Source organism: Lichenostomus cassidix, unplaced genomic scaffold (assembly GCF_008360975.1).
Source record: "Lichenostomus cassidix isolate B80296 unplaced genomic scaffold, HeHo_3.0 HiC_scaffold_46, whole genome shotgun sequence".
Taxonomy (NCBI): Eukaryota; Metazoa; Chordata; class Aves; order Passeriformes; family Meliphagidae; genus Lichenostomus; species Lichenostomus cassidix.
Genome location: NW_028147597.1, coordinates 2,471,479 through 2,494,901, shown reverse-complemented (window position 1 = coordinate 2,494,901; position 23,423 = coordinate 2,471,479). Strand labels below are relative to the sequence as shown.

At 50.8% G+C, this 23,423-nt stretch overlaps 2 protein-coding genes across 2 annotated transcripts in view; one reads left to right on the top strand and one right to left on the bottom strand.

Annotated features, from left to right (window-relative positions):
• Positions 1-23,423, top strand: part of LOC146421957 (olfactory receptor 14J1-like) — a 145,412-nt gene that overhangs the window by 86,435 nt on the left and 35,554 nt on the right. The window lies entirely within an intron of this gene.
• LOC146421958 (olfactory receptor 14J1-like) lies at positions 20,312-21,385 on the bottom strand. The gene has a single exon (XM_085046928.1). It carries the CDS (start codon positions 21,366-21,368, stop codon positions 20,451-20,453), a length of 918 nt encoding a protein of 305 aa, XP_084903054.1. The 5' UTR covers positions 21,369-21,385; the 3' UTR covers positions 20,312-20,450.

The window sequence follows — 23,423 nt, the reverse complement described above, 5'->3', positions numbered from 1 at the left end:
CATTGGCATCCCAGATGCCTCATGAAATGAGACCCCTGAGCTTCTGGAACAGGAAGGTGCCCTGCTCCTCTGCAGGGACACTCAGGGTGAAACAGGAGCAGGGAGCTGGAGCTCTCTCTTGGGAAGCCTCCTCCCAGCTGGAATTTGTGCAGTGCTGGGAGAGGAGCAGGGGGAGCACGATGGGTGCTGTGTGGAAGGAGCAGGAGGTTTGGGCCGCAGGACATTCCGTCTGTGCCGCTGCCCCGCGATCGGCGGCCGTGCCCAGGGCTCTGGGCCTGGCCCCACATGCTCTGAGCTCTCGGACACTGCGGGAGCTCCCCGGGCTGGGCTCAGGTTCCTCTGGGACTCTGCAGCAGGCTGGGCTCCAACTGGGATCAGCAGCAGCTGCAAATACCTCTGGGCATCTCCCATTTCTGCTGCTTGGAAGAAGCAATGAAGTGAGTAAAAAAGTTCTGGTTTTTCTTTCTCCTGGTGGATTTTTTTTCATTTTATTTGACAGTCCAGAGGCAATTTCTGTGATGGCCTCTGTGAGCTGATTCCATTTAAACAGCACCAGCAACAGCACTGTGCTTGAGCACTGCAAATGTGGCCTATTTGGCATTATTGTCCTCGACTTAGTGCTCAGGCCTTGTGAGCATTTCAAGATGTGCTAATCATGAAGCCTGCAAATAAAGACTGAGTTCACTGTCATGAAAGCACCATGGGTAGCACTGATCAAAAGAGACAACTGCAGTTTTAATGCTAAAATTCAGGTGGCAACCAGATGAGGGGAAACAGCAGCCTTGACCTCCAATTGATAAGTCAAACACACCAACAGCCTCCTGCTGTCACCTCAGGGTGAGTAAAGCAGTGCTGAAAACAGTGCTGGAACCTGATCCTTTCTTGCTCTGAAGGTTGGTTCAGGGCAGCACAGCCGGGCCTGAGCAATCAGGGCTGTTTGTGGGTGATTGTTGCTCTACTCCAGAATTGCCCTGGACAAACCCCTGGGGAAGGCAAGGCAGGAGCAGCTGGGAAGGGCTGGCAATGCTGCTGCTGCTCCTGCTGGGAGCCCCGGCTGGGCCAGGCTGGCGCCCACTGCGCTGTGCTCCTGCTGCTGCCAGAGCCGGGCGGGACTCGGGGACAGGGAATGGACACGGGGGGACAGCAAAGGCCTGGGGCTGCAGTGATGTTCGTGCTTGGGCCAGAGCCAGCACAGAGCTTCGGGCAGCCATTAACCCAGAGGGGAACGCTGGGAAAGGCTCCATTTCAGCCTTTCTTTACTTGTCGCTGTGAAGTGACTGAAGTGAAAGGAGAACAAGCAGGGCCTGATCCCTTCTGCTTTGGGAGGAGCCCTGAGCCTGGGGCTGAGAGGGGCTGAGAGGGGCTGAGAGGGGCTTTGGAGGGGCCATGAGTGGCTGTGAGAGACCATGAGGTGCTGTTAGTTGCCTCAGCCCTGGCAGGAGGTGTCCCACCATGTCCCCAGGGCAGGGCAGCTGTGAGAGTCCACGATCACAGACATGGCAGCAGAGCAGGCTTGGGGCACCTCTGAGATTGTATGTGACACTTCCCCAGCTCCAAATCACACCAAAATCTTGTAACTGGGACTTCCCATCTTTAGAATCCACTGGCATCTTGGAATGGACTGTACAGCTCAATCTCACTTGGAAAAAGAAGAGATTCTTCCCAGTGAGCTTACATCCAGCCACTATTAATAATGCAAGATTTAAAAAGATAACACTAATAAGTAATACTAATAAATAATAATAACATCAACAAGAAATATACCTGCAAATCCCAACACACAGCACCACACCAAAATGACAAACCTCATTTTTCTTTACTGTCACAAGGCCCATGAAAACAAACCCTGTTAACTTTCTCCCCCTCACTTCTTCCCCACTAGTTAAATGAGGCCATTTTCACAGTTTAATACCAGGGTCAGTCGATGGCTGGACGGAAGAACAGGGAGACACCACCAATTTCCATGTCAAACCCAGCAGGTCAGCTCCAAAGAAGAGAGAATAAAACAGGATGGGGGCAGGAGCTGATCAGATGTTGCTCTAAAGGGTCCCAACATCACCTCCAAATGAACAGGAGGGGAAAATAAATCCCTAAAAACCAGCATGTGTGTTCAGGGACTCACCTGTGAGGAACTGGACACACACAGAGGCAGCTGGAACAGTTCTTTCCTCAGGCTGAGCTTTCCAGCCAGGGCACTCAAGTCAATCAAGTGCTTTCCCAGAGGATTCCATGGTTGCCAACCACCCTTCAGGATGTGGCTCACAGGAGCACAGATCCTTTTTCAGGTCAGGAGAGCAGCAAAAATGACAAGAGATGCCCAATTCAGAGCTCTGCTCAAAAACCTGACAAATAAAAATCAGTAGAACTCTGAAGCCCAGCTGTGGGCCCTGGAATCTCAGATCCAAGGGAAAACTGGAAAGGCTTTTTGCAAGGATTGACATGGTGTTGTCCATGCAACATTTCCATCCCTCCCATGGCCTCTTCCCTCAGAGTCCCCAGCAGCAGCAGCTGGAGCAGCACATGGAAGCTGCAGATGGAACTGCTGCCCACCCAGCCTGAGCTGCACAAGGATCCTGCTGACAGGAACCCCAATATTCCCTCCCAGGGGCTCTGCAAACACTTCCCACCTGTTCTGTCTGCTCCAGGCAGACACTGCAGGCAAAATCCTGTCTCTCCTTTGGGGCAAGGCCAGGAGCCCAAAATCACACTCAAAATGCTGGATTCTGGCCCATTTCTGCATCTGGAGAGATGGGGGTGCAGCATTATCCAGAGAAACTTCCTGTGCTTCATACTCCAGCTTGCAAACCCAGCCCTTGGACAGTGGGTTTGTAAGGACCACAAGTCATAAACAAAAGAGAATTACATTTAAACCATGACACTTCATTCTCTGTGGTAGATTCATCTATTCTATGCCATGAAACACATCTTCAAGTAGGCTGCAATTAATGGGTCTGAAGCCTGAAGTAACAAAACCAAACAAAAGAACTCCAGGTTACCTTTCAAAGGTTGAAAGCCATAATAAATATGTTTTTATCTTCAAAAATAAATGTGTTTTTCTCTTCAAAACATTTTTCAGGTATACATGACATGTACAAGATACAGGGTGTAGTGTGTTGATGCTGGCTGGATGCCAGGCACCCATCAAAGCCTCTCTCTCACTCCCCTCTGCAGCTGCACAGGGGAGAGGAAATAGAACGAGGGGTTCATGAGTTGAGATAAGGACAGGGAGAGATCCCTCATCAAAAATGGTCATGGGAAAAACAGACTCTAATTAGAGATATTAGTTGAATTATTGCTGACAAAATCAGAACAGGAAAAGTAAAATAAAACCTTAAAAGTGCCTTTCCCACACCTCTCCCTCCTGCCCAGCTCTATCTCCTCCCCCAGCAGAGCAGGGAGACAGGAATGGTCAGTTCTGGTCAGTTCATCATCTGAGATTTCTCCCACTGCTCAGAGAGAGGAGTTGTTCCCCTGCTGCACTGTGGGGTTCCTCCCATGGGAGAGTTCTCCAGGAACTTCTCCAATGTGAGTTCATCTCACGAGCAGCAGCTCCCTGTGAACTGCTGCAATGTGAGTCCATGCCACAGGCAACAGTCCCCCAAAGCTGCTGCAGCGTGGGTCACTCTCCTACGGGGTCAGTCCTTCAAGGACAGGCTGCTCCAGCTGGGCAGCAGAGCCCCTCTCTGCAGGGGTCACAGCCTCCTCCCAGGCATCCCCCTGCTCCAGCCTGGGCTCCTCCTCCATGGGCTGCAGGTGGATCTCTGCATCCCCATGGATCTCCAGGAGCTGCAGGTGGATCTCTGCATCCTCATGGATCTCCAGGAGCTGCAGGTGGATCTCTGCATCCCCATGGATCTCCAGGGGCTGTGGATGGATCTCTGCATCCCCATGGATCTCCAGGAGCTGTGGTTGGATCTCTGCATCCCCATGGATCTCCAGGAGCTGCAGGGGCACTGCTGCTTCACCATGGTCTTCACCAAGGGCTGCAGAGGAATCCCAGTTCCAGTGCCTGGAGCAGCTCCTCCCCTCCTCCTTCACTGACCTTGGTGTCTGCAGAGCTGTTCTCCTCACATGCTCTCACTCCTCTCTTCTCTGGTCACAATTACAACTGTGCAACAACTTCTTGGTTATTTCTTTCCCCTTAAATCTGTTATCACAGAGGCATTACCACCATTTTTAATTGGCCCAGCCTTGGCCAGTGGCATGTCCACCTTTGGAGCCAGCAGGGATTGGCTCTGCCCAACATGGTGGAAGCTTCCAGCAGCTTCTCACAGAAGCCACCTCTGTGGCCACCCTGCCACCAAAAACCAGGCCATGGTACCAAGGGGCTGTTGTGACACTGGGGGCTGCATGGATCCAAGGGGCAAATGTGACATTGCACAGCCTCATGGAACCAAGTGACCATTGTGACACTTCAGGACCTCATGGAATCATGGAGACCTTTGTGACACTGCAGGTCCCCACTGAATCTTGGAGTCCATTAAGATACTACAAGACCTCATAGAATCACTGAGACCATTGTGACACTGCAGAGTGTGTTGGTTTTGCTTAGCCCAGAACACCAGCAAGGTATCTTTAGCATCTAGGGGGAATTTAAACCCTTAAAAGCTGTTGTGGTAGGTCTGAAGAAGTGGCTGAAGGGTTGGGAGCAAATGCACCCCTGTGTTCATGAGTCGGTTTTGCTTAGCCCAGTTTTATCTAGTGGGTGGGGGGCACATAGATAGCTCCTGTGTGTTCTGTGTGAATGTCCTGGAAGTTTTCACCATGTCCAGTAGAACCAATCTCTGATGGCTGTGAAGATGATGGACATGCTGCTGGCCAAGGCTGGGCCAGTTAGAGATGTCAGTTATGCCTCTGTGAAAACATATTTAAGAGGAAATCAAAACAATGTGAGCACACACTTCTTTTTAGCCAGAGGAGGAGGAGGAGGTGAGAATATGTGAGGGAAAAACAACATGGAGACATCAAGGTCAGTGGAGAAGGTGGGGGAGGAGGTGCTCCAGGCACCAGAGCTGACAATCCTCTGCTGGCCATGGTGAAGTCCATGGGGGGAGCAGGAGGTCCCCCTGCAGCCCATGGAGTGCACAGGGGTGCAGAGATCCACCCACAGCCCGTGGGGAGCTGCCCACACCAGAGTGGGTGGATGCCTGGAGGAGGCTGTGAGCCAGTGGGAGTCCCAGTGGAGAGAGAGGCTTTGCTCCCGAGATGGAACAGTCTGGCCTCGGAGGGCTGCACCCTGTGGAGGAGGGAGCCACGCTGCAGCAGTTTTGGGAGGACTGTCTGCCCGTGGGAGGAGCTCATGTTGCAGCAGGTTCAGGTGAGCTGCTGCTTGTGGAGGAGTTCACAGAGAACTGCCTCCTGTGGGAGGAACCCCATGGCTACACAGAGGAAAAACCTTCTCCCCCTGAGCAGTGGAAGAAGATCTCAGTGATGAACTGACCAAACCCCCATACTCTGTCCCCCTGTGCTGCTGGTGGGGAGGAGGGAGGGGGTGAGCAGAGAAACAGTGTCTTTGAGGGTTTTTTTTTACTTCTCATTGTCTTCCCTCTGACTCTGTTGGCAATAAATTTCACTTTGTAACTTTAAGAGGATCCTGTTCTGTCCTTGGAGCATCTCCCAGTCCTTATCTCAACTCATGAGCCCTGTGTGTATTAACTTTTTTTCCTCTCCTCTGCCCAGCTGTGGCAGGGGAGAGCAAGTGAGTAGATGTCATGGGTGCCTGGCATTTGGCCAGGGTCAAACCATGACACATCCACTTTCCATGTCTTCATTCCATGTCCCCATCCCATTTTTCCCATGTTCCCCATGTCCCCCATGTGTCCCTTGTCATCCATCCCACATCCCCCAAGTCCCCACTCCATGTCCACCATTTCATCTCCCACATCCCCCAAGTCACCCATGTCCCTCATCTCATTCCCCCATTCCATGTCCCCCATATCCCCCATGTTCCCCATTCCCTGTGCCTGTCCTGTGGTCCCCATCCCATGTCCCATCTCCTTCCCCCATGTCCCCATTCCATGTCCCATCTCCATCCCCCATGTCCCCATTCCATGTCCCATCTCCCACATGCCCCTTGTCTGCCATTCCATGCCCCCATCCCACATCTCCCCTTCCATGTCTGTTCCCCTGTGTCCCTCTTGTTCCACATCCCACATCCTCCATCCCCCACCCCCCATATCCCCCTGTCCCAATTCCATGTTTCCCATCCCAGATCCCCCATATCCCCCATCCCCTGTCCTCAATTCCATGTCCCATCTCATTTGTCCCACACCCCCATGTCCCTCCCCACAACCCCATCCCACAGCCCCCATGTCCCCATTCCATGTCCCCCATTCCACATTCCATAGGGGGAGAATGGGGGAAATTTTTGGGGAAAATGGGGGAAAGTTTGGGGGGAAATGTTGGGAAAATTTGAGGGAAATTTTGGGGAATTTCTGGGGAAATTTGGGAGCAAACTTGAGGGAAATTGAGGGAAATTTGGGGGAAATTTTGGGGAGATTTCATGGAAGTTTGGGGGAAATTTTGGGAAAATTGGGGAAATTTTGGGGAATTGCGGGAAAATGTTGGGGAAGTTTGGGAGAAAATTTTGGGGAAAAAATGGGGAAATTGAGGGGGAAGTTCAGAGAAAAATTCTGGGAAAATTTGAGAATTGAGGAAATTTGGGAGAAATTTGGGAAAAAACTTGGGAGAAATTGGGGACATTTTAGGGAAATTTGGGGGAAAATTTTGGGAAAATTTGGACAAATATGGGGGAAATTTGAGGGGAAATTTGGGGGAAAATTGGGGTGAACTTTGAGGGAAATTGGGGAAATTTGGGGGAAGTTTGGGGGAAATTTCAGAGAGAAATGGGAAAAATTGAAGGAAATTTCTGGGGAAATTTTGGAGAAGTTTCGGGAAAGTTTTGGGGAAATTTGGGGAAATTTTGGGGAAGTTTGGGTAAAAAATTTGGGGGAAAAATTGGGAAAGTTTGGGGATTTTTAAAAGAAAATTCTGGGAAATTTTGGGGAAAATTTGGGAAATTTCAAGGAAGTTTGGGGGGAAAATTGGGGAAATTTGGGGAATTTGGAGGGAAATTTTTGGGAAGTTTGGGAGAAAACTTTGGAAAAAATTGGGAAAGTTTGGGGGAATTTTGAAGGAAAATTCTGAGAAAAATTGGGGGAATTTTTTGGGAAAATTTGGGGGAAGTGCAGAATATTTGAGAGACTGGGCAATTTTGAGGCAAAAATTTGGGGAATTTTGGAGAAAATTTGGGGGAAATTTGGGGGCAAATTTGGGGGAAATGGGGAAAAATGCAAATAGAATGGGGAAAAAGGAGGAAAATTTGGGGATTTTTTGGGGGAAATGAGAATAAATTGGAGACATTGGGGGTAAAATGAGAATAAATTAGGGGAAAATTGGGACTATTTGGGTGAAATTGGAGAGTTTTAGGTGGAAATTGGGGAATTTTGGAGAGAAAGGGGACATTTGGGGACATTGGGGGTGTTTGGGACACTTTGGTGTCACTTTGATGGAACTTTGGAGCCATTTCGTGACAATTTGATGCCATTTGGTGACTTCTAGTGGCATTTGGTGACAATTTGGTGCCATTTGATGCCATTTAGTGTCACTTTAGTGACTTTTAGTGCCATTTAGTGCCACTCTGGTGCCATTTAATGCCTTTTTTTATCACTTTGGTGCCATTTAGTGTCACTTTGGCGCCATCTGGTGCCATCTAGTGTCACTTTAATGCCATTTAGTGTCATTTAATGCCATCAAGTGCCATTTCAGTGCCATTCAGTGTCACTTTGTTCCCATTTGGTGCCATTTGATGCCATTTAGTGCCATTTAGTGCCATTTTTTGCCACTTTGCTGCCTTTTAGTGGCAATTTAGTTCCACTTTGGTGCCATTTAGTTCCACTTTGTGTCACTTGGTGCCATTTAGTGTCACTTTAATGCCACTTAGTGCCATTTGGTGTCACTTGATGACCCCTGGTGTCACTGTGGTGCCATTTAGTGCCACTTTGGTCCCATTTGATGTCACTTTGATGTCATTTGGTGTCATTTTAGTGCCATTTAATAACTCCTGGTGTCACTTTAGTGCCATTTAGTGCCACTTTAATACCATTTAGTGCCATTTGAGGCCATTTAGTGTCACTCTGGTGCCATTTAGTGCTAATTTGGTGCCATTTGATGTCACTTTGGTGCCACTTTTTGCCATTTTAGTGCCACTTAGTACCATCTAGTGCCACTTCAGTGCCATTTTTGCCACTTTGGTCCCATTTAGTGCAATATAGTGTCACTTTGGTGCCATTTAATGTCACTTTGGTTTCATTTGGGGGCATTTTTTGCTACTTTTATGCCATTTTTTGCCACTTCAATGCCATTTTTTAAAAATTAATGCATTTTTTATCAGTTGAATGCCATTTGGTGCCACTTGGGTGCCATTTGATGCCATTTTGATGCCATTTAGTGCCATTTCTTGCCACTTTGGTGCCATTTTTTGCCACTTCAATGCCACTTTTTCCCACTTTGGTGCCATTTAGTGTCACTTTTGTCCCATTTGGTGCCATTTTTTGTCACTTTCATGCAGTTTTTTGTCATTTCAATGCCATTTTTGTGCCATTTTGATGTCACCTGCTGTCTCCTCACTGACCTGCAGCAATCCGTTCAGCTGCCATTGTCACCTGTGCTGGTCGGTGATGTCACTGTGTGCCCAGGGGCTGCTTGGTGTCATTTAGTGCCATTTGGTGTCACTCAGGTGCCATTTGGTGTCACTTTGGTCCCATTTAGTGCCATTTAGCTTCACTTTGACACCATTTAGTGTCATTTGATGTGACTTTGGTGCCATTTAGTGTCACTTTGGCTCCATCTGGTGCCATCTAGTGTCACTTTAATGCCATTTAGAGCCATTTGGTGCCACTTAATGTCACTTTGTGCCATTTAGTGCCATTTAATGTCACTTTAGTGCAATTTTTTGCTATTTGTTGCAATTTAGTGCCACTTTGGTGCCATTTAGTGTCACTGTGGTGTCATTTAGTGCCATTTAGTGCCATTTGCTGCCATTTGGTGTCACTTCGATGCCATTGGGTGCCATTTTTTATCACTTTAATGCCATTTTCTCCCACTTTGGTGCCACTTTGATGCCACCTGATGCTACCATGATGCCACCCTGATGTCACCCTGTCCCCTCTCAGTGACCTGCAGCAATCCATTCCACTGCGATTGTCACCTGCGCTGATAGCTGATGACATCGCTCTGATGATGTCATTGACGTCATTGATGACCCTGATGACGTCACTCTGATGACGTCACTCTGTCCCCCCAGTGCCCTGCCTGTCAATCTGTTCACTGCAATTGTCACCTGCTGTTGGGGAAGATGGAATAGGAAAGCCTTATAAATATGATTACCTGGCAAAAGATGCTGAGAATATGGAGATTGAGATGAAGACAAGCTCTGAGTTATGAACAGCTAGAAAACAATGGTATGGCTGACTGGAGGTAATCCCCTTCTTGGTGAAACAATCCCCTCTGCCTGCAGACAGCTCCAAGGGTCAGAGCAGACCCTGCCTGATGGCAGAGGGGCCAAAAAGCAGTTTTTAGGGTTTAAAATATAACCCCATATGGTAATGTGATAATTCTTATAGGTTGTATGTAAATGTTGTAGGGTTTGTAGCTTGTCCTAGATTGGTTAATGAGAATTAGAATATTCAACACAGAAGATGATTTATTGTATTGTAAACAGCAGCTCGCTCTCTTGGCATCTCTCTCTCTCTCTCTCACTGCTCTGACCTGCTCTGGGCTGTGTCTGGCAGCCCCTGGCAGCTCTCCTACACCCACACTTTCACAACAAACCCCATGCTCTCAGACCTGACTGCAGAGATCTCTCCTCTCTGTCCCGACCGTCCGAAACCGACAAACAGACCCTCTAATCCTTCAGGCAATAAATCCTACAGACCTACAAAATCCTACATATTTACACTTCAACCATCCTTATTTCTTTGATCTTTTGCCCTTCCACCAGCACGGCGCCCGTCCAGGGCTGAAGGCTGATAACAGTTCTGGCCTTGTGGATTCCCTTAATCTTATCAAGATAAAAGGTGCAAAAGGAATCCTTTTGAAATTGAGCACAAGAAATCACTAATAATATTAATGACATATGAGAAGTAATTTGTATAACCACTGCTATCCTGGGGAATGTAATGAATATTCATGAATTTTACCTACAACACTGTGCCTTTGGAGGTACTGAGGTGTGTGTTTGGTGGAGAGAATTCCCCACACCTGGTGCACTGAATAAAGCAAATACCCACTGCTCTGACTTGGTCTCTGAAGTGTCTCTGGGCTGGATTGGGGCGAATCAGTATCAACAATTTCCAATTGATATTGATCCAGAGCACCTCCTAATGCAGTCTGAATAGATATGAACATCAAGACCCTTTATGGCTGACAATCAATCAGACTCTGTCCCTAACCCCCACCCCAGCATTTCCCTCATCCAAGCCCTGGGACTCAGAGCAGCCTTGTGCAAATCTCAGCTTCCTCCACTCCAGGCTGTACCTGCAGCTTTCAGCTCCTTGGCACAAACTCCCAGCTGCTTTCCTTGGAGAAGGAGCTGCCTGAGACACAGAGGGATGTTCATTTATTATCAGCAAACCTGTAGCAGGGGAATGCAGAGCTCCATTAAAAAAAAAACAAAAAAAACCAAAAAAAAAAAAACAACCCAACCAAAAAACCAAAAACCAACAAACAAACAAACAAACCCCAAATAAACCAAAACAAACAAAAAAAAGTCTGCAGGTGTGGAGAATTGGCTAATAGATAAGGGACATACAGACTTAAACAAGCTGTTTTTTAACACTTAGACAAGCTGTTTCTTAACAATAGCCGTACTCAACTAACTATTGCCTAGATGCCAACTCTGTGTCCAATCAGCAATTTAGGGCACAATGGCCTTGCTGCAACATAGGGATAAGACTACTGATAGGGATGTGGAAGAACCAATAAGAATATAGAAAAGTGGACAAAGTTAGTATGTATCCATACATAGGGCAAATAGCCAGACTTAGGGCGTTGAAGCAAATAACCAATAATAATATGCGGTTACAGAATATGCATTATCTAATTAACCACACTATAAGTATGTATGCTGAAACTCAACAAACTGAAGCTTGCTGTAAACTCATATTGGGTTGTCAAGCCTCCGTTTGTCTAGACATGCAGGATATTAAATCCACTTTCCACAGCAGACAGTCTCAGACCAATGGAAAACACATTCCGTGCCCAGCAGAGATCCCAAGATGCCCCCAAACCCTCCCCTCCCCTCCCCAGTTCTGCCCAAATTTGCTCTTTGCACACACGAGTCACACACTGAAGTCATGAGGTCCCTGCATGGCCAGAGGGAGGAAAAGAGAGAAAGTGGATGAAGAACTCTCTTGTGCAGAGCTACAGCTGCACTAATCCCAGTATTTTGGGGTCACAGGATCTTGATCCAACACCCTCTGCAGCATCTGTTCCCTGGAGGTCCTGGTTCTGGGCTTGGGGTTCTGTGCTTGTTCTCAACAGGGGCTCCTGGCTGTGAGCTCTGAATCCCAGCAATGGCTCAGGGTCCTTGCTTTGGGCACGAGGTCCTCCAGCACCCACCAGTGCCTGGGGGATGTGGATCCTCTTACCTGCCTCACCTGGAGCTGCTCGTGGCCATCCCACAGTGGGCACAGGGCACCCCAGGATGCCCAGATGGGGTCACCGTGTCCCCTGGGGGGGACATGCCCAGGGACAGAGCCAGGGAAGCAGCAGGAAACCAGAGCCCAGGGCAGGATGTGACTCACATGGGCACTGGGACATGAGGATGATATGAGCACATGTCAGGGGTCTTGGGGTGCCTCAGGTGTCCTGGCACAGCAGGAGATGGGAGAAACCCCCAAGCCTTGTGCCCTGCCCAGTCCTACAGGGATTTCATTTGGGACTGTGCGGCTGTGGGGCTGAGCCTGGCAGTGCTGGACATGCTGCCCATTGCCAAGGAGGAATGCCAGTGGCCTGGACAGATCTGCAGCCACAGCAAGTGAGCTGGGGACCGGGGGGACAGTGTGGCACCCATGGGACAGCCTGGCAGCTATTGGACATCTTGGCACCCGTGAGGACAGAGTGACACCCCTGGGGACAGCGCCTGACATCCTGGGGGATACCCACCAGCCACCTCTGCTTCCTGCACCCCAGTGGCTCTGGGGTGCTTGTGGTGCCTGTGGTGGGGGTCTCATGGTGTAGGGACATGGGTGACAGCGGTGTCACCCCGGCAGTGTTCCCTCAGAAGCACCAGCACTAGTGCAACTTCCCCAACATTGCCACCATCAGCACCGAGCAAACAGCAAGCCGGGAGAGCAGCCCAGTGGAGAACCAGTTTGTCACCCTCCTCAGGGCAGAGAGCCAGGTGCTGGTGAGCTGAGGGGGTTTGGGGACCCCGGGAGACTTGAAGGACATGGGACTGTCCCCACGCCTGGCACAGGAGGGTGAGTTCCCCAGGCTGTGGGATGCTTGTTCCTTCGTGGCTCTCCTCCATGGCCACTCCCGGCTGAGGGAGGATGCCCAGCACTCCTTCTGCAGGGAGGTGACCTCTCCCGGCTCCTGGGTGTCAGAGACTGAAATAGTTCATGCCTCAAACGTTGATATGAAGTTTTGCTCATTATAACAAAAACCGCATAAAGATGCTACAATCAAAGAAACCTCCCTGATGATACCTGACTGGAACTTTGGACTGAGTCAAACTGCTGAGATTAGATAAAGGGAAACCCTATTGTTCAGTCATCTCAGGCTGAGGGAAAGGAATGCATCCGCAAAGGCCAAACCCACCAGCTGCTCTGATAACCGTCCCTGGCTGAGTTTGGGGTGGGGGAGAGCACAGCTCACAGAAGCCAGGTTTACACAAACTGGCCCAGCTGTGGAACCCCCAGCCCCACTGGCTACATCCACGGGACTTTCACGTGAGAGGAGCTGAGGAGAAGTCACAATCCATCACAGACCCCCCAAATGCTAGGCCTTGCACCACAGGAGTGCAGGTGATGCAAGCAGAGTCTGCTGCTAGAGACTGTCCCCTCCCCTGGGGGGACATGCCTGGACATTGCCCCTGGCCTGAGTGTATATTAACCCATGGCATTCTGTGCTTTTGGGGGGACCATCACCAGCAAGAAGACCAGCTGGAGAGGATCAATGCAACATTGTTGGGAGCCACAGATGGTGATATTTTCTCTTTCTCTCTTTCTGTCCCCCCCACCTCTTTTCCTACTTCTCTTTTTCTCTCTTTTCTTCTCTCTCTCTCTCATATTTTCTATCAAATAAAACCCATACTATTGATTGGCATATGGTCTCGTTTGTACCTTAATTCGGGCAGAAGTATTTCTAAAGAACCTTAATAATTGGATCATAACACTGGGGGACATGTCAAACCAGTGCCACGGAGCCATCAGGGGGTGCTGGAACCCCTGAGCAGCCCCGAGCCGGAGGTGACAGGGGAAGGGAGGTGACAGAATCACCCCGGGAGGGGCAGGTCCCCATCCCACCCCCTGGGCACCGCAGGACCTGCGGGGCTTGGGGACACCATGGTGAGGGGTGGGCAAAGGGGGTGGGCAAAGGGGGTGACCATTGTGTCCCTGAGGGTGACCAGGGCCATCCCTGCCCTTGGCAGAGCCAAGTTCGCTGTGACCAAGCTGGAGGTGGCCAGGGGTGTCCCGAGACTGTCCCTGCTGTGCCACAGCCCCCAGGCCTTGGACAGTTCCCTGCTGAGTGTCTGTGGCCAGGTGAGACCCCCATGGCACCCCCGGGGGTTTGAGGGGCTGGGATCTCACAGGGCCTTGTTCCCATTAAGGAAACACAGCCCTGGCACCCATGGGGACAGTGCCATGGGACAGTACCATGGGACAGTGCCATGGGACAGTGCCATGGGGACAGGCACAGCCCCGGGGCTGCTGTGGGCACCCATGGGGCAGGAGGGGTTTGGGGGCTCCCGGGGGGTCCCTGCCCTGCTGAGCCCTGCAGTCACTCCACAGTTACACTCCAGCCAGGATTCCAAGCAGTGCCAGATCTGCCAGGACAAGGACAGACACTTGTGGCTCTCTGGGGTGGCATGGAGGTTCTGCAGCCTGTGGGAGCTGCTGAGCACCTCTGGGTACTGAGGGCTGCAGGCAGAGGGGCCCAAATGTGCCTGGAGGCCACCTGTCCATCCTGCCCCAAAGGTAACACTGGGGGACATTCCAGAGAGGGGCTGTGAGGTCACAGACCAGCTGTGATGTCCCAGAGAGGCTGTGTGATGTCCCAGAGGGGGCTGTGTCATAGCAGCACCACTGTGGCTGTGTCATAGAGCCACAGAGCAGCTGTGATGTCAGGAAGGGACTGTGTGACATCACAGAATGGGTTGTGTGAGGTCACAGAGGGGCCATGACATCACAGAGTGTGTTATCTGAGGTTGTCGAGCATCTACAACACCATAGAGGTGACTGTGACATCCCAGGGAAGACTGTGACATTGAGGTGGCTGTGTGGCATCACAGGGTGGCTTTATGACATCACAGAGCCACCCTGTGTGACATCACAGGGGGCTGTGTAGCGTCACTGGGGAGGTCACTCCACCCCAACCCACTCTCACAGTCCCTGCCAGAGAAGTCCCCCATGCTGCCCCTGCCAAGTGGGGTCCCCTGTCCCCCTGGGTCCCTTTTCCCCCCAGTGCTGCAGCCTTTCCCAGAGGATGTTCCACAAACAAACCCCCAGAGCCAAACACGGGGACAAGGGGGCTGTGTGACCAGGAAGGTGTCACGGTCCACTCATGAGCAGACGCGTGATGGTTCATACCAGCTACGATCTCAGAGTGCAAAAAGGAAAAGAAAACACAAAATGCAACAAGTCAAGGGAGTTAAATTTCAATCCAAGGGGGAACTTTATTAATTTGGCCTGTAAAGCAGCCTGAGATAGAGAGAGAAAGAGAGAAAATTGGGAAAAGATGGGGAGGAAAGGGAAGGAAAGGGGCTATAGCTACCACCACGGGTCCACAGACGTCCGGCGTCCCTGGCGTCCCGTCCAGTCGGCGTTCCTTGGCCTCTGCAAAGATCGATGTGATCTTTCGGTGGGGAAGATCTTCGGAGTTCAGCCACTCCAAAGCTGTCTTTTATGCTAGTCCATACACCTGGTCCCTCCTTGCCAGCCGCCTTTGCCCCCCCTTAATTCTTCTGGAGATTTGCCAAACTCCACTTGGCAGGGTCAAGGGAGGAGTGTCCGAGGCATGGTCGGCAGGTTTTTCACAATGGGTGTCAGGGCAACGGGTGCAAAGCCTTCGTCACATACCCGCATTGGCAGCACAAGGGCTTTGTTCTGTATCAACTCAGGCAGGTGCAAAGTCTTCGTTCTGTACCACCTTAGGCAGGCACGAAGCATTCGCTCCGCACCAGCCTTAGGCAAGTACACAGCATTCTCTGCATAAGTCCTGCACCTGTAATTTCTGATGAGAAATGTTGAGACAGAACTCGATTCTTGGATCGACCCTTACACCACCCGGCGGCTCAACATTTATCTTCAGGACCAGTTGTCTTCTTCGTGATGAGTCATCTTCTGGGTGAGTTCTCTTTCTTTATGATGAGGTATCTCCTGGATGAGTTGTCTTTGGGACCACATGGTGGTAACACCAAGGAAGGGGGAAGGGGAGAGAAGGGAAGGAAGGGAAACAAGACAGGAAAGATTTTTACATTACTTTTTGCCATGCAGCTTGCTCAATATGAATCAATGTGAAATCAGATTTCAGAATTTGGTGGGAAGCAACTGCAGCTGAGTAAGAGAAGTCACATCCCGTGATTTCAGTAAAATTACAAATATTTGTATGATTACTGGTATAAGCTATTACATTTTCTACTGTGATATTACTACAAACAGTTCATAAGCATACACAACCTTTGCCAATATAGATTATTACAGTTTTAGGGTTAACTTCAGGATGAAGTTCAAAATGGCAAACTTGTTGGTCAGTGTCTAAACAAAAATCTCGTGTTCTGATGGTGTTACTTTCAGAGATAATTCCTAGTTGTTCCCGCACCATGCAGCATTCCAGGTCTATTGTTTGCCATTTATCATTCACCTTTTGGGCCCATGCTCTATGCTCGAAAGGATAGGGTATAGTTCCATTGTGGTTCAAGCCTAATGTGAAAACAGGATAAATCAAAGATACTGAAGCATTGTGAATAGTTAATACATAAGCTGTAACAGTGTTATTAACATGATTATAGGTAAAATTTACCAACTTCCACCAAGATTGGAGGTTCTTTTCAAAATTGTTAGCCCTATCCCAAATTATTTTTTGGATTTCTGTAGGAAAAATGCCTTCTTAAAGGCTGTTGCATTTTTGTCAGGTCAAAAGTTGCAGTAGCCAATTTATTCAATAATACCTCGTAATCAATGCTATTTAGAACCCCCAATCTAGTTTCTAAAAACACCAGTCAGGTCTCTCAATATTCATCTCCAGGAAAAAGGGAGCAACCTTTCTGAGAGACCATTCTGGTTTAAATAATATTTGTTGTTGGCTAGTGTTTCCAATTACAAATAGTATTGAAGACCAGGTTCCACTTTTCTGCATCCCACTTGAATTTTTTCATCAATGATACACAGTAGGGTTGTAACCCACGCATTCTTATCCCAAACCCACTCATTTTTATCCCAGACCCACTTAGACGAACAGTAAACTATGTCATCATGCATTATGACTGCAGCCAAATTTGGAAGGTTATTTTTGGGATAATTCCTGAAAGAGCTAGGATATCCTACAAGAGCTTGAGACCAAGGCCATTCATTATTATTTTGGTTATGGGTAGGAGGTGTAATGCAGAAAAGTGTGAGCAACCTAATCAAAATTTTGTATACTATTTTCAGATTTAAGTCTTCAATTTTAATTCATATTTATTCTATAGAAATTCTTAAAGTCCCACGGGGTTCTCCTGCAAAAACAAAAATGGAAAACTTGCCCTTTTCAGGCAAAAAGGAGTTAAAATGATGGAACAATAAACCAGGCATTTATTGTTTGGTGTTGGGAAAAAGGAGGAGCCACCCAGCTGGCTGAGGCAGGTTTGTCTTGGCTGATATCCAGACTCTCAGTTTCTTGGATAGAAAGGTTTTTTGAGGCTCCTTCAATTTGTGCATCAACTTCAATGAAAGCCAGCCTTGCTGCAAACAAACCTTTCTTCCAAGCAGTATAGCTTTTCCCAGTATCCTTAAAACTGCGGGAATAAAATCCCACAATAGCTGTGATTAACAAATCTCCTTTTTCTGTTTTAGTGAGCTGTTTAATATAGATCCATTCTCCATTTCCCTGCCCATGACTAGGAAATGGAGATCCTAGTCTCCCTGTTTTGGGGAAAAAAGTTTGCTTTGATGTCTTGTCTGCACCATCCACAAAAGGGGGCAGAAGCTGCGACAGGTGAACTTTCTTTCACAGAGGAAAAGGAATGTGGTTTTGGCACATGCCACTGGTTACCAGTTTGCTCAATTTATCTAAAGGTAAATCATCCAATAAATCTTTAGGAATTCCTTTTTTAAGTCCTAAAGTACTTAAAGGGCCACCAATCAAGTTGGACCGAAAGGGGTTTAGGTTGTGACTGTTCCTTGGCAGCATCTGCAGTTTTGCTGGGGCAGAGCAGTAGGTGTTCCTCTGCCTCTGTGTCAATGAATGTGATCTCACAGTGGGGAAGATCTTCGGAGTTCAGACACTCCAGAGCTGTCTTTTATGCTAGTCCATACACCTGGTCCCTCCTTGCCACCCTCCTTTGCTCCCCCTTAATTCCTGTGGAGATTTGCCAAACTCCACCTGGCAGGGCCAAGGGAGGAGTGTCTGAGGCATGGTCAGCTTTGGAGGCAGGTTTTTCACAACAGTGAATAATGGGTGTCAGGGCGACAGGAGCAAAGCCTTTGTCACACACCAGCTTTGGCAGCACAAGGCCTTTGTTCTGTACCAGCTCAGGCAGGGGCAAAGCACTCGTTCTGTACCAGCTTTGGGAGGTACAAAGCATTCTCTGTGTAAGTCCTGCAGCTGTGGTTTCTGATGGGAAATGTTGAGACAGAACTCGATTCTTTGATCTTACACTAGGTTAAGAATTGGCTGGACAGGCATAGGCAGACCCAGAGAGTGGTGGGGAATGGTGCCACATCCTGTGTACGTCCAGTGACCATAAGTGACCCCAGGGATCAGTGCTGGGCCCAGTTTTATTTTATATCTTTATTGATGATCTGGATGAAGGGATGGAGTCCACCATCAGCAAATTGGCAGATGACACCAAGCTGGGTGTGAGAGTGGATCTGCTGGAGGGCAGGAGGGCTCTGCAGAGGGACCTGGACAGGCTGGATCCAGGGGCCAAATCCAACAAGGTGAGGTTTAACAAGACCAAGTGCCAGGTCCTGCACTTTGGCCACAACAACCCCTGCAGTGCTACAGGCTGGGGACAGAGTGGCTGGACAGTGGCCAGGCAGAAAGGGACCTGGGGGCACTGATGGACAGCAGGCTGGACATGAGCCAGCAGTGTGCCCAGGTGGCCAAGGAGGCCAATGGCAGCTGGTCTGGATCAGGAATGGTGTGGCCAGCAGGAGCAGGGCAGTGATTCTTCCCCTGTACTGGGCACTGGTGAGGCCTCACCTCGAGTGCTGTGTCCGGTTCTGGGCCCCCAGTTTAGGAAGGACATTGAGGGGCTGGAGTGTGTCCAGAGAAGGGCAACAAGGCTGGGGAAGGGTCTGGAACACAAGTGCTGTGAGGAGTGGCTGAGTTTGGAGCTGGGGTTGTTTATCCTGGAGAAGAGGAGGCTCAGGGCAGACAAGGTGCTGTTAGGTCAGTCTTGATTTCAAATGCTTTTCCAACATTATTGATTCTGTGATTCTCTGAAAGCACTCTTGAAGCAGCTGCAGGATGAGCCCTGGGCCTCCTCTTCAGGAGGTCCAGCAGCCCATGGCCCTCAGCTTCTCCCCACAGGCCCCAAAGCCCATCCTGTCAGTCCTGCAGAGCCTCTCCAGCTCCTCCTCACTGCCCCACAACAGGGAGCCTCACAGCCACACACAGCAGTCCAGATGTGCCCCCTGGCCTGTGCTGCCTCTGGCAAGGGAACAGCACGAGGCACTGCAGGACCCTGCAGACAATTCATGAAGCACTTGTAGGATGATTCTGCTCACCAAGGGATGTTCCCATGGTGCCAAGTCAGGAACTGAAATGGGGAGTGGGGCCAGAGAGGAAAGGGCAAATAGGGATGGGCTGTTTGCAGGGGAGGGGACAGGGATGGGCAAGTGGAAGAAATGTGGATGAGGAAAGAGTAAAGGGTGAAGCGAAGGAAATGCTCAGGGCTGTTTGGGGGTGGCTGCCAGGCAGCCCTGGCTCTGAGCAACAACGTGTGCAGTGGGACAGGAAACTCAGAGGTCATGTGGACAAACTTTCTGGCTGACTTCAGAGGTGACAACAAAGATGAGTGGTTTCCCTCCCATCCCCAGCCCTTGCTGGGCCCCAGGGCTGATGGTGTTTGTGCTCACTCAGGTTCATCTCCCCACACCAACAGCATGGGGTGCTCACGCCTGCTGTGTGCAATGCAAACAGGGCTCCTGAGCCAGTGCTGCCGTGTCTCTGCCTGGAAGGATCAAGCAGCTCTGGGAGCTGGGGGAGAGGCCAGGGCTGCCAAGGGGAGATGTTGTTGGCAGCTCCATGAGGACGCTCTGGGACGCTGCCCTGGGCTGTCCAGCGCAGTGGGGATGGATCAGCCCCTGCTCTGCTGCTCCTTCCCGGCTCCCCCAGGCACCTTGCAGAGCCCCAGCCATGCTGTTTGCCCCCACCCTGCCCACGGCCACCCTGCAGCTGCTCACGGGGGTTTTCTCTGCTCAGCATTGGCCTGGGCGTGTTCTGGAGAGAGCCTGGGCAAGGAGCCTCGAGCCCCCAGGCCCTGCCCTGAGGCGTCAGCTGTGCCCCAGCAGTGCCCATGGCCTGTCCCTGCTGCAGCCCCAGCACTGCCACCCCCAGCACTGGCAGCGACCCCGAGAGCACTCAGGCCCTACAGCAACACGAGGGGCAGCAGGGCAGCGGGGCAGTGGCACGGGAGCAGCACTGGCAACACCAAGTGCTGCTGCTCCTTGGCACAGCTGCTGTGCCAGCCCTGATCTGCCCCAGCTCTGCACACAGACATTGCTGCTGCAGCTCCACAGAAGGGAACAAAAGGGGATCTCTGGTGAAAACTTGGCGGGGAGATCCTTTAGCTTGTTTAAAGCTACCAAGAGCACCGCTGCACATTTATAAAAACTGTGGGTCTAAGAGCAGATGGAGAGAAACAAAATGAGAAATGGCACAATGACATTTATTTGTGGACATTATTAAAAAAAAAAAAAACAAAGAAAAAAAACCCACAACCAAATCAGCAAGCACTATCAAAGATGACTTATTTAATAAGTGTTTTCCAGAAATTGGCAAGTAGTTTAATGTTTCTGAAATCATCCACTCATCAGTCTCCACACTGCAGCCTTGAGCTCCTGGTTCCTCAGGCTGTAGATGAGAGGGTTCAGTACTGGAGGCACCACTGAGTACAGAACTGACAGTGCCAGATCCAGGGATGGGGAGGAGATGGAGGGAGGCTTCAGGTAGGCAAAAATGGCAGTGCTGAGGAACAGGGAGACCACAGCCAGGTGAGGGAGGCATGTGGAAAAGGCTTTGTGCCGTCCCTGCTGAGAGGGGATCCTCAGCACAGCCCTGAAGATCTGCACATAGGAGAAAACTATGAAAACAAAACATCCCAGAAATAGAAAAGCACTTAGAACAAGGAGCCCAAGTTCCCTGAGTTTGGAGTGTGAGCAGGAGAGCTTGAGGATGTGTGGGATTTCACAGAAGAACTGGCCCAGGGCATTGCCATGGCACAGGGGCAGGGAAAATGTATTGGCTGTGTGCAGCAGAGCATTGAGAAAGCCACTGGCCCAGGCAGCTGCTGCCATGTGGGCACAAGCTCTGCTGCCCAGGAGGGTCCCATAGTGCAGGGGTTTGCAGATGGACACATAGCGGTCATAGCTCATGATGGTGAGGAGGAAGTACTCTGCTGAAATGAAAACTGCAAAAAAAAATAACTGTACAGCACATCCTGAGTAGGAGATGTCCCTGGTGTCCCAGAAGGAATTGTGCATGGCTTTGGGGACAGTGGTGCAGATTAAGCCCAGGTCAGTGAGGGCCAGGTTGAGCAGGAAGAAGAACATGGGGGTGTGCAGGCGGTGGTTCCAGGCTACGGCGCTGATGATGAGGCTGTTGGCCAGGAGGGCAGCCAGGGAGATGCCCAGGAAGAGGCAGAAGTGCAGGAGCTGCAGCTGCCATGTGTCTGCGAATGGCAGGAGGAGGAAGTGGCTGATGGAGCTGCTGTTGGACATTTTGAGCCTCTCGACACGGGAACCTGTTTAAGGAGGAGACAGTGACAAGTCAAGAGAGACTTTCCTGAGTAATGTCCAAGCCCTTTCTCCCAGCCCCTCCCACTCTGTGTCACCCAATTTCCCTTTTCTCAGAGCTCTTCCTCTAGCCCCATGCCTGGAGCTCTGCTGGGATCTGGCCCTGTTGCTGTGACAAGGAGTGGCTCTGCCCATGGACACCGAGGAGTCAGCTCTGCTCTGCAGCAGTGGTCATGGGAATGGGGGACAGGGACCAGTCCTGAGTTGGACTTTGTCAGACCAAACTGCCCCTAAGGCAGAGGAGTTTGGCAGCATCTCCTGTCCCAGGGCTAAGGAACAGTGACAGCCAAAGGCAGTTTGAGAGGATTTCCTGCTGTGCTCAGGGAGGACAGAGAGAACTGTGCAAGGCAAGAGCATTGGCTGTAACTCAGTGAAGGGTGAGGGGAGCTGCTCTGTTGCTCCATCTGTTCCCAGCTGCCCTTTCTGAGATCAAGGGCAGTCCCTGTGTTCCCCTGAAAATCACCCTGACACAGCTGAGAGCAGAGGGACTCACAGCAGAGCCAAATGGCTCAGCCTTTCTCAGAGTCTCAGCCCCACTGCTGGCCAAGGACACTCCTGTCCCCTAGTGTCCCCTGGAAGGCAGCTCCCAGCTTGGATGGACACCCCGAGGACACACCAAGGGTCCTGGCCATGGAACTGCTGGAGGAGAGTCATTTCATTGCCAGCCTGCCAGCCTGCCCTGCCCAGAGCTGCCCAGGGCAGAGGGAGCTGGGACACCTCATTGCTGTGCTCACCCTGCACAGGAGGAGCCCCAAGGGCTGCACCTGACCCTGCAGCTGCAACTGCCATTGCCAGAGAGCCTGTCAGCAATGCCAGGAGCAGCTGAGCAAGGCAAGGAGAGAGACAGCCGAGCCCTGAGGAAAAGCCTTTCCCTGCCCAGCCCTGCACAGCCCCTCGCAGGAAGCAGCAGCAGTGCAGGACAGTCGCCCTCAGGCCCTGGTCAGCAGGGAATGGGCAATGGCAGGAGAGATGCCCTTCATCTCTGGTGCTGCTCTGCCGGCCCAGGAGGGGACTGAGGGCCCCGAGCCCCCGGGCTGAGGGCTGTGCTGGCTGCCAGGGGACACAAGAGCTCTGCTGCTCAGGGCAGGCAGCAGATCCCCTGCCCTGGCAAAGAGCCCTCAGGGCTGCAGGAGCTGCTCTGCAGGACAGCCCTGGGCACCCCTGGCTGCACCCCCACCTTCCCAGCCTGCAGCCATCCCTGGCAGCAGGAGCTGTCCTGCCCTGTCCCTCTGACGGTGCCCAGGGCAGCCCCGCTCTGCAGCACATCCTCCCCCAAACCAGAAACACCAGCAGAGCCATCCTTACAGTCATATCAGTGCTGTCATGTGTCAGCTTTAGGAGATCCCTGCAGCCAGAGACTTACTGTGTCAGACATTGTGAGGATTTCTTCATGAATAAGCTCAGAATTGTCCTTCCAGTTGCTTTAAGCCTCCATCTGCTTCACTCCTCTCAGGTACCTGCAGGCAGCACCCTCAGTCCTGCTGGGCTGGGAGAGAAACTGCTCCTCAGGAGAAATGTCTTTTTGAAGCTCTTCTTGGTTTCCAGGAGCTCCCTCTGTGCCAGGAGCCCAGCCCAGCTCAGCAGCACAGTAACAGCACAAAGAACTTTAATGAGCCTCTTGGGGATTTGGTGGTGTTTATATGAGACTCTGTCCCTGAGAGAGTGTTCAAAAAACTTCTCAAGAACTCAAAGTCAGATTCAAACTTCCAAGTATCTCAAAGTTTCAATGTGTCTCAGTGGGGGACACAACTAAGAAAGTATCCCCAGGTTCCAACTAGAGCAGAACACTGGAGGCAGTGATGACAGCTGGGGACAAAGAAGGCAAAGGTGTCTCTGATGCTGAGCAAACCTGGATGTGTTTCAGGAATGCAAAGGGCCAAGGCCTGAGCCCCAGCCCCTGGCAAGGCAGATCCTGTCCCTCCCTCAGTGCTCAGGGCTCTTCCCGGGGCACTGGCATGTGGGGATGTGCAATGCCAAGGG